The 14,322-nt window shown below is 38.9% G+C and overlaps 1 protein-coding gene across 1 annotated transcript in view; it reads right to left on the bottom strand.

The window, feature by feature from the left end:
- LOC128666693 (WD repeat domain phosphoinositide-interacting protein 1) overlaps positions 1–14,322 on the bottom strand; it is a 202,874-nt gene that overhangs the window by 128,105 nt on the left and 60,447 nt on the right. The window contains exon 6 of the mRNA XM_053721434.1: positions 9,046–9,153. Within this exon, the coding sequence (XP_053577409.1) occupies positions 9,046–9,153 (108 nt within the window). The remainder of the gene's footprint in view (positions 1–9,045; positions 9,154–14,322) is intronic.

Here is a 14,322-nt window from a genome sequence, read left to right as displayed (position 1 = left end):
ATACTTGGCAAGCTTAGAGCACTTAAGCTAGCCAATTCCTTTGTTTTCTGATGCCATTGTTCATTTGACTAAACTAACGGTTAAGAATTCTGGTTTTGCTATACAGGCGCGCAGGGCGCTATGGCTTAAATCATGGTCAGCTGACGTGACTTCAAAATCTAAGCTGCTTAACATTCCCTTCAAGGGGCAGACCCTATTCTGGCCTGGTTTGAAGGAGATTATTGCTGATATCACTGGAGGAAAAGGTCATGCCCTTCCTCAGGACAGGTCCAAATCAAGGGCCAAACAGTCTAATTTTCGTGCCTTTCGAAACTTCAAGGCAAGTGCGGCATCAACTTCCTCTAATGCAAACAAGAGGGAACTTTTGCTCAGTCCAAGACGGTCTGGAGACCAAACCAGACCTGGGATAAAGGTAAGCAGGCCAAAAAGCCTGCTGCTGCCTCTAAGACAGCATGAAGGAACGGCCCCCTATCCGGTAACGGATCTAGTAGGGGGCAGACTTTCGCTCTTCGCCAAGGCGTGGGCAAGAGATGTCCAGGATCCCTGGGTGTTGGAAATTATATCCCAGGGATATCTTCTGGACTTCAAAGCTTCCCCCCCAAAAGGGAGATTTCACCTTTCACAATTATCTGCAAACCAGATAAAGAGAGAGGCATTCTTACACTGTGTATGAGACCTCCTAGTTATGGGAGTGATCCATCCAGTTCCAAAGGAGGAACAGGGACAGGGTTTTTACTCAAATCTGTTTGTGGTTCCCAAAAAAGAGGGAACCTTCAGACCACTTTTGGATCTAAAGATCTTAAACAAATTCCTCAGAGTTCAATCATTCAAGATGGAAACTATTCGTACCATTCTACCTATGATCCAGGAGGGTCAATATATGACTACAGTGGATTTAAAGGATGCTTATCTTCACATTCCGATAACAAAGATCATCATCGGTTTCTCAGGTTTCCTTTCTAGACAGGCATTACCAGTTTGTAGCTCTTCCCTTTGGATTAGCTACAGCCCCAAGAATTTTTACGAAGGTTCTAGGGTCGCTTCTGGCGGTCCTAAAGCCGCGGGGCATAGCAGTGGCCCCTTATTTAGACGACATCCTGATAAAGGCGACAAATTTCCAAATTGCCAAGTCTCATACGGACGTAGTACTGGCATTTCTGAGATCGCATGGGTGGAAAGTGAACGAGGAAAAGAGTTCTCTATCCCTTCTCACAAGAGTTTCCTTCCTAGGGACTCTGATAGATTCTGTAGAAATGAAAATTTACCTGACGGAGTCCAGGTTATCAAAGCTTCTAAATTCCTGCCGTGTTCTTCATTCCATTCCGCGCCCTTCGGTGGCTCAGTGCATGGAAGTAATCGGCTTAATGGTAGCGGCAATGGACATAGTGCCGTTTGCACGCCTACATCTCAGACCGCTGCAACTATGCATGCTCAGTCAGTGGAACGGGGATTACACAGATTTGTCCCCTCTACTAAATCTGGATCAAGAGACCAGGGATTCTCTTCTCTGGTGGCTATCTCGGGTCCATCTGTCCAAAGGTATGACCTTTCGCAAGCCAGATTGGACAATTGTAACAACAGATGCCAGCCTTCTAGGTTGGGGTGCAGTCTGGCACTCCCTGAAGGCTCAGGGATCGTGGACTCAGGAGGAGAAACTACTTCCAATAAATATTCTGGAAGAGCGATTTTCAATGCTCTTCAGGTTTGGCCTCAGTTAGCAAATATAGAAAAGGATTTCAGGAGTCGCAGGTGAGGTCAGTTCAAAAAAGCATTTATTCAGATAAAACAAGTCACAGGATGGTAGTAGCAGCCCTCCAGTGATACAAGCTTACGCGTTTCGGCTACATGCCGTAATCATAGCTCATACACTCCCTTCTTACTCTGGGCTTTAAAAAGGGGGTAAAAACATATTATTGGTTGAAAGGCTGTGACCAGGTTAACTCCTTCCTTCCCGGTTTACCAAACATCAAATACACAAACCCATTAGCCGGTGTAATGTTTAAAGAAAACTCTGTCATTCTGTGACTAAGTTCTAATGTAAATATAAAACTAATGTATTCAGTGAACTAAGTAATGTTACTGATGTTACTGTGTATTGTACTTGTTTAAGGGGGACACTATTCAGAGCACTATCTTAATGATTACTTCAAGATTCCTAGATTTATACTTGTCAGTAATCTGGTTAAGGATTTTAAATTCTGACTTGATTTTAAATATTAAAGCCACAAAAATGCTTGTGAAGCTTACTGCAGCTAGTTAGCTGACCATCTTGCTTTTATTTTATTCGTATTTTGTTTGTCTCTTAACATTAAGTGTCACTGAGAATACCCCCATCTACAATCAACAAAGCCAGTCTATTCTACAATTCTGTTTGTAATTTAATATGATATTAGGGTTACTTACTAGTTACTCCTTCTTTCCCTTATCAAAGAAACCATATTATGTTAATGTGCTATATGACTAAATTAGCTATCCATGATCATGGTTCATTTAAATACACTTAATAACTCTCAAATCTTAAATTGTCAGACTGACTGAGTCACAGATTTTATGAATGATGATTGGAAAATTACTTAAATACTTGTTTCCAATATTGATACATACTATACTAAATCCAATGATTAATGAGGTCATAGGCCGAATTAGCAACTCTGAGGTACATCAGATTTCATAGGCCGAATTAGCAACTCTGAGGTACATCAGATTTCAGTCGGACAACATCACGACTGTGGCTTACATCAACCATCAAGTGGGAACAAGAAGTTCCCTAGCGATGTTAGAAGTCTCAAAAATAATTCGCTGGGCAGAGACTCACTCTTGCCACCTATTAGCTATCCATATCCCAGGTGTAGAGAACTGGGAGGCGGATTTTTTAAGTCGTCAGACTTTTCATCCGGGAGAGTGGGAACTCCATCCGGAGGTGTTTGCACAATTGATTCATCGTTGGGGCAAACCAGAACTGGATCTCATGGCGTCTCGCTAGAACGCCAAGCTTCCTTGTTACGGATCCAGGTCCAGGGATCCCAAGGCGACGCTAATAGATGCTCTAGCCAAGGTCAAGCAGAAGAGAGCATTGGTGATTTTGATTGTGCCTGCGTGGCCACGCAGGACCTGGTATGCAGATCTGGTGGACATGTCATCCTTTCCACCATGGACTCTGCCTCTGAGACAGGACCTTCTACTTTAGGGTCCTTTCAACCATCCAAATCTAATTTCTCTGAGACTGACTGCCTGGAGATTGAACGCTTGATTTTATCAAAGCGTGGCTTCTCCGAGTCAGTCATTGATACCTTAATACAGGCACGAAAACCTGTCACCAGGAAAATTTACCATAAAATATGGCGTACATATCTTTATTGGTGTGAATCCAAGGGTTAGGATTCCCAGGATATTATCTTTTCTCCAAGATGGTTTGGAAAAAGGATTGTCAGCTAGTTCCTTAAAAGGACAGATTTCTGCTCTGTCTATTCTTTTGCACAAGCGTCTGGCAGATGTTCCAGACGTTCAGGCATTTTGTCAGGCTTTGGTTAGAATCAAGCCTGTGTTTAAACCTGTTGCTCCCCCATGGAGCTTAAATTTTGTTCTTAAGGTTCTTCAAGGAGTTCCGTTTGAACCTCTTCATTCCATAGATATCAAACTTTTATCTTGGAAAGTTCTGTTTTTGGTAGCTATTTCCTCGACTCGTAGAGTCTCCGAGTTATCTGCTTTACAATGTGATTCTCCTTATCTGATCTTCCATACGGATAAGGTAGTCCTGCGTACCAAACCTGGGTTTTTACCTAAGGTGGTATCTAACAAGAATATCAATCAAGAGATTGTTGTTCCATCCTTGTGTCCTAATCCTTCTTCAAAGAAGGAACGTCTATTACACAATCTGGACGTGGTTCGTGCTTTAAAGTTTTACTTACAAGCTACTAAAGATTTTTGTCAAACATCTGCTTTGTTTGTTGTCTACTCTGGACAGAGGAGAGGTCAAAAGGCTTCGGCAACCTCTTTTTCTTTTTGGCTAAGAAGCATAATCCGCTTAGCCTATGAGACTGTTGGCCAGCAGCCTCCTGAAAGGATTACAGCTCATTCTACTAGAGCTGTGGCTTCCACTTGGGCCTTTAAAAATGAGGCTTCTGTTGAACAGATTTGCAAGGCGGCGACTTGGTCTTCGCTTCATACTTTTTCAAAATTCTACAAATTTGATACTTTTGCTTCTTCGGAGGCTATTTTTGGGAGAAAGGTTTTACAGGCAGTGGTACCTTACGTTTAAGTACCTGCCTTGTCCCTCCCTTCATCCGTGTACTTTAGCTTTGGTATTGGTATCCCACAAGTAATGGATGATCCGTGGACTGGATACACCTTACAAGAGAAAACACAATTTATGCTTACCTGATAAATTTATTTCTCTTGTGGTGTATCCAGTCCACGGCCCGCCCTGTCATTTTAAGGCAGGTCATTTTTTTCATTTAAACTACAGTCACCACTGCACCCTATGGTTTCTCCTTTCTCTGCGTGTTTTCGGTCGAATGACTTGATATGGCAGTTAGGGGAGGAGCTATATAACAGCTTTGCTGTGGGTGTCCTCTTGCAACTTCCTGTTGGGAATGAGAATATCCCACAAGTAATGGATGATCTGTGGACTGGATACACCACAAGAGAAATAAATTTATCAGGTAAGCATAAATTGTGTTTTTCACAAGTGCTGTAGTATACAAGCGCCATAACTGAGAGCTGCGTCAAACAAAATAATGGACTTGCCAGAGAGAGGGATCTCCCTCTATCATTGACAAAAAACCCTCTCCGGTTCACAAAGAAAGGAGCTAAATACCTCTAAGAACTGGAACATCAGTCTATTAACGGTCAGGTAAAAACAAATAACCCTCAAATAAAAAAATTACATATACCCTTCACAAAAGGTATTTACTCTATGACAGCTAAGATTCTAGTTTAATAGGGACCGGAATCACAGATACCTTTTCCAAAGGGATTTACTCTAGCTAAAATTAATAGGAGCCAAATTTAAGAACCCCATAGTGCCTATCCCCACTGAGGGGTTAAATCAGAGAGGTAAAAGTCCCCCACCCTTAGTGAGAAGTCACCCCTCACTTAGACCACAAGCCATAGGGGGATTAAGGGATACAGGGACTTACCAGTCTTGCAGCTTTCTCATTAGCCCCAGGCTTGACAGAAACTACTTCATCCTGACAGAGACCTTTTTCAACTCTAGGGCAGGCACTGTATCTCTGGCGTGACAGAAACAGTTCTGACAGGGATCTGGAGAGAAAGGAAAAAAACAGAGTAACCAACCCTGGTTTTCCATATAGGGGTAGCATAAGTGTTAGAATTTAAGCAAAGACCACCTCGCCACCTTCTAACTGCTATAAGCACCAATACTCTTACTGAAGAGATTGGCATGGACACAGCTTGACACCAATCCTTGCTTGCAGGGAAAAGTACCCATTAAAGGATTAAATATCTTCAGACACCTTCTTCGCTATCCTCCTGTGATTAAGGAAAAGAGAATGACTGGGGGTTATGGGTAAGGAAAGTGACACTTAACAGCTCTGCTGGGGTGCTGTTTGCCTCCTCCTGCTGGCCAGGAGTGAATATCCCACTAGTAATTAGAATGATTTTGTGGACTCTCCATGCCATAGGAAAGAAAAGGGATTTAATGTATTAGTTCCCATGAGTAATGGATCGTGGACTCTCACCACATGTATGAAAGAAAACAATTTATGCTTAACTGATAAATGAATTTCTTTAATGGTGACGAGAGTCCACGAGACCCCACCCTGTTATTTTTCTGGTGGTAGTTTTGTATTTTTTTAACCTCTTTTTCCCCCTTCTCCTTTATTTGATCAGTTTTTCTTTTCCTACCTTTTTTTGCTTGGCTATATGTCAGACTAGTTACCATAGAGGTGGAAGGGGTTTTATAGGGCTCTTGGAGATTGGGAATCTTTACCTCCATCTAGTAGTCAGGAAGAGTAATTCCGAGGCGTAATGGCTTGTGGTCTCTCACCACTATGAAAGAAATACATTTTTCAGGTAAGCATAAATTATGTTTTATTTATTTTTTATTCCAAACAAATTCAGACTTATCTCAGTTCCTTTTGTTTATTAAAAATAACAGATCAACAAAATATTATTTGTGCAATCAGAAGCCTTATTACCCAGTCAGGCTCTCAATTCAGTGGTTTGTCCATGTTAAAAACTCTCTAGTGCTATGTTATTCTAAGCAACTGATTCATAACACAGGAATCAGAACGTAAGAATTAGTGCTTGAGGATTTAGCTTTTTCAGAAAGAAACTAAAAAAAGAATTAAAAGGACATACAATCCAAAAAATTATCTTGATTCAGATAGTACACACCATGTTGAACAACTTTATAATTTATTTCTATTATCAAATTATCTTGTTAGCATTTGTTTAAGCAGCAATGCAGTACTGGGAGCTAGCTGAACACAGCAACCAATTATCAGCTAGCTCCCAGTAGGTATACTTTTTAACAAAGGACTAAGAGAATGAAGCAAATTAGATAATAGAAGTAAATTGGAACGTTGTTTAACATTTCATGCTCTATCTCAATGATGGAAGAAAACTGTTGGTTTTATTTTCGTTTAAAAAAAAGTAAGATACAATAATCTGATGTCTGTCAACACTAAAAAAAAAACATTAAAATGTTTTTTTTTCCATTATTTGTAAAATGATTTATGGTGAGACAGCTCCACCTAATGTTAAAATATATTAAGCCAATTAAGACAAGAAAACATTTTCCTCTAATTCTATTTCAAACACTATTTTAGAACGGAATTACAGGAAAAGTGGACAAAATAATTAACAAAAGTATATTGCAAAGTTTTTTTAACATATAAAATTTATCATTTTATTAGACGCCTTTGAAAAAGCCCAGGCAAAACGTGCGTTAGGCGTTCGCCTGTCTGCGAGTAGTCTGGAGATTATTATACTGGAAAGATAAGAACATAAAGCGCATCCCAGATTCAAGGTAAAACGTTTTCAACTTTATTTGTGCACACAATCTATTGCACTTACAAGAGATCCATTTAGAAATGCCTTATAAAATGTCTTATACGAGAGTCTCCCCACGATTCAGCAGGTAGCGACCTCTGCTCCTCTTGTGGCTCTGTGCATTCACAGACTCAGTCCAATAAAATTAAATATATAAAAAATTCAGCTTAAAAGTTCAGCTTAAAAGATGTCTCTTCTTAAGTGCAGAGTCTTGTAGTTAAAAATAGACCATCCTGTCTACGCATTTCGTTTGTCCTCTGCAAACTTTCTCAAGACCATAGATGTATACATTTAAATAGAGCTTTACCTGCTCCACCTCTTCCTGTCGCGGCGGAGACTGGAAACAAAACAAACCTGCTCACTAGCCATGTGTTGCTACGTAATATATTCTGCCTTATACAACTGTGTAAAACAAAAACAAAGTACATATACAGGAACAGCGTATATAAAATATGTTACACCACTTCGCACACCCCCTGACACATACATTTTATAACATAACATACTTTATATACGCTGTTCCTGTATATGTACTTTGTTTTTGTTTTACACAGTTGTACATGGCTAGTGGGCAGGTTTGTTTTGTTCCCAGTCTCCGCCGCAACAGGAAGAGGTGGAGCAGGTAAAGCTCTATTTAACAAGGGGATCCTCATGTAAATGTATACATCCATGGTCTTGAGAAAGTTTACAGAGGACAAACGAAACGCGTAGACAGGATGGTCTATTTTTAACTACAAGACTCTTTTAAGCTGAACTTTTAAGCTGAATTTTTTATATATTTAATTTTATTGGACTGAGTCAGTGAATGGACAGAGCCACAAGAGGAGCAGAGGTCGCTACCTGCTGAATCGTGTGGAGACTCTCGTATAAGACATTTTATAAGGCATTTCTAAATGGATCTCTTGTAAGTGCAATAGATTGTGTGCACAAATAAAGTTGAAAATGTTTTACCTTGAATCTGGGATGCGCTTTGTGTTCTTATCTTTCCAGTATTTCCAAAGCCTGAGCACTCCTTGTACTCAGTGAATGTGGAAACAGCATCAAAGATTCTCCACCAAGAGAGAAAGCAGTCTGAATTGAGGAGTTCTGGCTTTATTTTAAAGTATTTACCATACTCCCTGAGTCATGAATGTGAGGTAATTAAGTGGTTTTGTTTATATAATGAACTTTATTATTCTGGATTAATATCTATTTATTTATGTGGTAGCATTTACTAGTCATAGTACTACTGAAAAAAACTTTATTGGAAGAAACATTATCATTATTACTATCAGTATATGTGTATAAATTTCATCTTGGAGTTGTAATAACGGTGAGGAGGCAATTCTGTTTTAGTAACATTGTGCTCCACCTTTCTGTATCACAAATGCAGTAATAGTGTCACACTCCGGAAAGCATTAATTGTCAAAGATTCATAAAATAGTGCAATAAAACCCATTCTGATATAGATAAAAGTGTATAATAATATATATTGTGTACAAGGTTGAGCGCAGCTCAATTGTTTTTTGTTGTACTGGAGATTATTATGTTTAATTTGTGCACTCTCTGTTATAAAACATTGGCAATTTTGTATGTTTGGCTAAATCCTTAGTCACTGCAAGCACGGACTTTTTTTTTTATAATAATTGCAAGTAATATCTGAGAGATGGTCTGATAAGCCCCTTCCTGCACCCACCTTTGCTGGATATCACCAAAACATAGTCAGTAGGTTACTAGGGATCTTTTTTTTTCTCAGTGGACATCTTACAATGGGCTTCTGACAGTGTTGGAATTTGCTTGATGCTGTGTACAGAGAGCTGCTCTGATTAATGCTTTAAATAGACACATTGTATATTATTAAATCCAGACACCCCGACAGTGCTACTTTGTTTTTAAACTGTGTTTCTAATATTTATCCCATGTAGGATGTTGTGTATTTTAATATCTGCAAGTAAAAGTTAAGTTTTAAGATTTTTGGCTCCCTTTTTGTCAATTTACCTATGTGTGCCAGAGAGTGGTTTTTCTTTTTTTGAGATACAGAAGCTAACTTACCTGTCTGGCACGTGTTCTAATTTAAAGATGTGAACAGTCTCTGTGTTACTAGATGCACACAAGAACTGAGAGTCCATGCTGAAGATTAGGGAGCTGATGTTCACGTACCTGTAATAAAGAAATTGACGCATGTTGTGATGCAGAGATTATCAACCCCTGTAAAGTAAAGAAATACTGTAAGGCAGTTTAAGATTGTTTGGCAACTCCATCAATCAAAAAAGAAATCAACCCAAACCCTAGCATGAATTAACCCTTGAATAAAATATTTATCATAAAAAGGATCAATATGTCAGTCTTTGTAGCTTAAAGATTTTGGTGTTTTTAACTTTTTGCTACCTATTGAAGGATTTGTTGTTTAATGGTGGATTTGACTTAATTTTGTTCATTAGACAATTCCATTTACAGCTTTAAAGGGACATAAAACAAGCTGGGATAGAGACAAATATAATAATATGTACTTTAATTACACTGCAGTGCCTTGCTATTAACCTTCTTTTTAGTTTCTGAATTGTAAAGCTCTAACTCCCCCACACATTTCCTTCTACGGCTGTATCTATATCTATTGTTGTGTGCTTTTTTTTTTTTGGGGGGGGGGGGAGTTTGCTACTTGCCAGCAATTTTTAAACAATTTTTAATGCAAACTATTTTTAATTAATTAGCCCTTTAGGATATGCACAGATCTCAACCTGTTTTGTGTCCCTTTAAAAAGAAAGTGACCAGAGGCCTCAATTTTAAAAGGGACATAAAGTAGAAGTTTTTTTAATTGCACGCTCTATCTCTTTGGCCAGATTTTCATGATTACCTTTGATGAGACCAGGTAAAATAACCATGTTTGTTGCCGATTATTTCGTCTGTCCTCTAGTTCAGATATCCTCAAAATCTGGCCTGAGGACGGGTTTTTAAAACCAGTGCTTCATCTGATTTAAGAAACTTAGGGGGATATTTGTCAAAGGTCTGTCGGACCTGATCCGACAGTGCGGATTAGGTCCGACAGACATCGCTGAATGCAGAGAGCAATACGCTCTCCGTATTCAGCATTGCACCAGCAGCTCTTGTGAGCTGCTTGTGCAACGCCGCCCCCTGCAGACCCGCCAGCAGGGGGGTGTCAATCAACCCGATCATAATCAATCGGGTTGAATTCCAGCGATCTCTGTCCGCCTGCTCAGTGCAGGCGGACAGCGTTATGGATCAGTGGTCTTTAGACCGCTGCTTCATAACTACTGTTTCTGTCTAATCTGAAGACTCGCCAGAAACACGGGCCCTCAAGCTCCATCCGGAGCTTGATAAATGGGCCTCATAATCTTGACTTGTCCCTTTAAGTATTATACAAGTTTATCTCACATACTACTAATCAGGGATGGCCAACTGGTGGCCCATGAACGAAATGTGGCCCTTTGTGCTCGTTTGTGGCCTATTGATAAAAAAAAAAAAAGAAGCAGAATAAATAATGTAAGCCATTTTTTTTGTGGCCCTAGGAAAAATAGAAATGTGTAGCTTAAATCAAGGGTGGATGACAAAAATTTCAATAATTAGCATATGGATATTCTAAATTAGTAAAAATTGCTCTTCTGGCATAATCCGGAATCAATCAATCATTTGAGTTATCACACAGCTGGGGAAAAAATGTTTTTGATAAATCCCTTCTTACAAAATGGTGCTGCAAACTCTGACCAAGGAGGTGTGATGTTCTAGTTGTCCATGTTCCTACTTTAGAAAGTAAGCAGTTTTTCGTTGGGTCATGGGTTTCAGGCTTCATATATGTGGGTAAACAATATCATATCCATGGATTACAAGACAGACTGCCAGACTTCACACTACAAGGCTTTTACTTTTACGGTTATGCAGAATCATGTGAAGTGATTTTTTTTTTTTTTTATTTGATTTAAGATTTGCTGGATCTGCAGATCATGTGTCTAGTTTCGGCATCTGAACAGTTTATTCCACTATGGTTCCAAACAAAGAAGGCTGTTTCTTCCAGTGTTAGACTTCTACCAATTAAATAGGAGTTCAGCTTTTTAACATCCCCCTCCATTTAACCAGGAACTCTCGTCACTTCATGACCAAGGCAGATTTGGGAGGATGTCCTTAATATTCCTATCCTTCGATATATTTTATGGTTCCTCAGGTTCACTGTGAAAAATGCAATTACCAGTTTCTGGCTGTAGTTCTTGGTCCACGCTCAATCTTAAACTGAGGACCACTCATAAGTACTTGAGCCTGACAAGCAAACAAGTTCCGTTTTGATAGGGGACCAAACCAGAGGGCATGCACCTTTGTACATTCAACAGATGTAGGGTATCAACAGAATGCAAACGCAGTATATACAGTCCACTCGCCTTTCAGCCACTCTTACCGGACTGTGTGAGGGTAATTCCAGCACGGGTATTACACTACCGCTCCAAGTGCTCACCTCTCTTCACCGGCGTGGCTCCACGTCCTCGTGGTTCGTTTGCATGTATCCGTCACCGTTCTGGATCATCTGTGCGTCTGACATCACTCTGGCACGCCCATGTGCCTCGTCTTGGAATCCGCTCCTCCAATGGCTGTCCCCAATCGGCTCACACCTCCCCACAGCCGAAGCACCATGGTGGTGCTGGTAGAGCAGGCAAACAAAAGAAGAAGAGTCCATGGTATCTTCTAAAATCACTAGTGCCACACAAAAGGCTGTGTGTGGCACCCTTTTGTGTGCAAGTTGTTTTCATCTCTTTCTTGATTTTTAATGTTCAAAGAATAAATTGATTTTAGAAGATATCGTGGACTCTTCTTCTTTTGTTTGCGTGTAGTTCTTGGTCCCCCATATCTCCAGTTGTTTTTACCAATGTCAAAAGATCAGATCTCAGTAGATTTCATTCATACAGTGGCAAAGGTGCGCCACCATCAAAGCTGTCAGCCTTTTATGACAATTCAAGTATTTTAGAACTATAGATATAGATTGAACATCAAATTGTCCAAACATTCTACAAAAAGAGTTTTATTTCTGCATGTGAAGCATCTCTGTGATGCCCTTGTAGCTCTTGGCTACTTGCAAACTTGGTCAAATGTAGGGTACAATATAAGCGTTAATTTAAAGCTTTGCTAATAATTCAATTAAGCTGTCTTGATGCAGATTCTTTTTAGTTAAAGGGACATTAAACTCAAAAAATTTCTTTCATGATACAGATAGAGAAAACAATTTTAAACATCTTTCCAATTTACTTCTATTATTTAATTTCCTTCATCTTTCAGATATCCTTTGTTTAAGAAATAGCAATACACATGGGTGAGCCAATCACATGAGGCATCTATGTGCAACCCCCAATCAGCAGCTACTGTGCCTATGTAGATATGCTTTTCAGCAAAGGATATCAAGAGAATGAAACATATTAGATAATCAAAGTAAATTAGAAAGTTGTTTAAAATTGCATGCTTTATCTTAATCATGAAAGAAAAAATATGGGTTTAATGTCCCTTTAAGCAAACATCTGTAGCGATGTTGCTTGGTGAAATCTGTCAGATTACTACTATGACAAATGAAAACGAGTTGGACAATATTTTGGCAATTGTCAGATATGAAACCGCAAGAAGTTGAGAACTTTGTATTCATTTTTAATTCATGTATTCATTTTTAATCACTGAGAGAAGATCCCTATGGAATTAGATACTAAAGACAGTAACTACAGTCATTACATGTACATCTAAAACTCTATCTTCTAAAGGGTTATACTTAAAATTATATCAGGAGAAGCATTGTGGAGAAACCAGTCTCATAATTTGAGACAGGTAAATCGGTTCCATATAGAACATAACATACTTTTTATTTTATTTTGTCCAGCAAGTGATATTCTTGCACCTATAGCAAGGATTGCAACATTGGCATACAAAAAACAGTAAATTGCTGGCACATGGCATGCAGTGTCACCCCGGTGCTAACACCATATTTCTGAACAGAATTCTGAGGCCATTTTGGCACACTCCTAAAGGTTCATTAAACAAACAAAGTCTTCACTTTGTGTACAAATAGCAAAACCTCAGCAAAGAAGCATAACAAAGTCTACAACATACCTTTGTGCTTCAAACAAAGTGAGTTTTGGAAAAGAAAAAGATTAGCATTCAGGGGTGCAATGGGATTACATTGTAGTACAAAAATGCCATTCCCTAGTTTGCTAGAACAAGTAATTTTAGCACTACTAATGTAGATTTGAGACTACTGCTATTGGCTGTCTCACTAGCTGTTCTCTGCAACACCCTAGCAGTGATTTAACTATGTTTATAGCTCCTTTGTGCAGGGTTGGTAGTGTTAAAATTTTATGTTCTAACAAAATAGAGCACATTTTGCACTAGACTCTCTTTAAATAAATAAGAACTGAAAACGGGTTTATTCATTTCCACATCCATTTAACGCCGAAGTAAAGGAAGTATTTTATTAGCACATTTCCTTGGCAGCATTTACACATCCATGTGCAGGGTTATGAATGTAGTTCTGCTATTCATACCATGCATCATAAAATGAGGGAGGCGCCATTTTTACATTGTGTGTGAGTTTGGTGATATTTTGGTACATCCAGGATTTTGAACAAGTATTACATTTGTTGAATGCCGTTATTGAAACAAGACACTATAATAAATTTGCCGCATGAAAAATAGTTTCACAGTTTATCAACTCCATGTTTAGACCTCTGTTTTTAGAATATTTTAACTTGTAAAGACAGTAATACAAAACACACACAATATTAGGCTGTAATGGAGCTGCCATGTTTTATAAAAAAAATTAAAAAAAAGGATTACAGAAACAGTTACACCACCTTCACAAAATCATTAGATGCAAATTAATAGCATTATAGCAACACATTACACAATCTAATTTAGAGCACGTACATTTTAAGACTAGCGACTTTGTTCAACCCGCGCAAATGGGTTAAATACATATTACAGCACTGCTGGACTTGAGCAGCAGCAGGTTCCATTCATGACCAGCAGTGCTTCCAAATGTTTAAACTGTTTTCAGCGCTTAAACAGAGGTCCATACTGTAACGAAACAGCGCATGTATTTTTTATACCATAATGGCCTTTTAAGAACTAAACATGCATTGTCTAGAAAATAAACTCTTAAGTCTGTGACAACTTTATCTTGTGACAAGAAAAATGCAGTTATTCTCCTGAAACCTTTAAAGGGACATTGCAAGGAAAAACGCCAAACTAATTCATTAAACCATGTAGTGTTAGCATTAGTCTATGTGTTTAACCCCCAGAAAGGCCATGTCAATTTTGTAATACAATGTCTCTTTAAAATATACAAAT

This window comes from Bombina bombina, chromosome 1, assembly GCF_027579735.1.
Source record: "Bombina bombina isolate aBomBom1 chromosome 1, aBomBom1.pri, whole genome shotgun sequence".
In the NCBI taxonomy this organism is placed as follows: Eukaryota; Metazoa; Chordata; class Amphibia; order Anura; family Bombinatoridae; genus Bombina; species Bombina bombina.
This window is presented reverse-complemented; position numbering and strand designations above follow the sequence as displayed.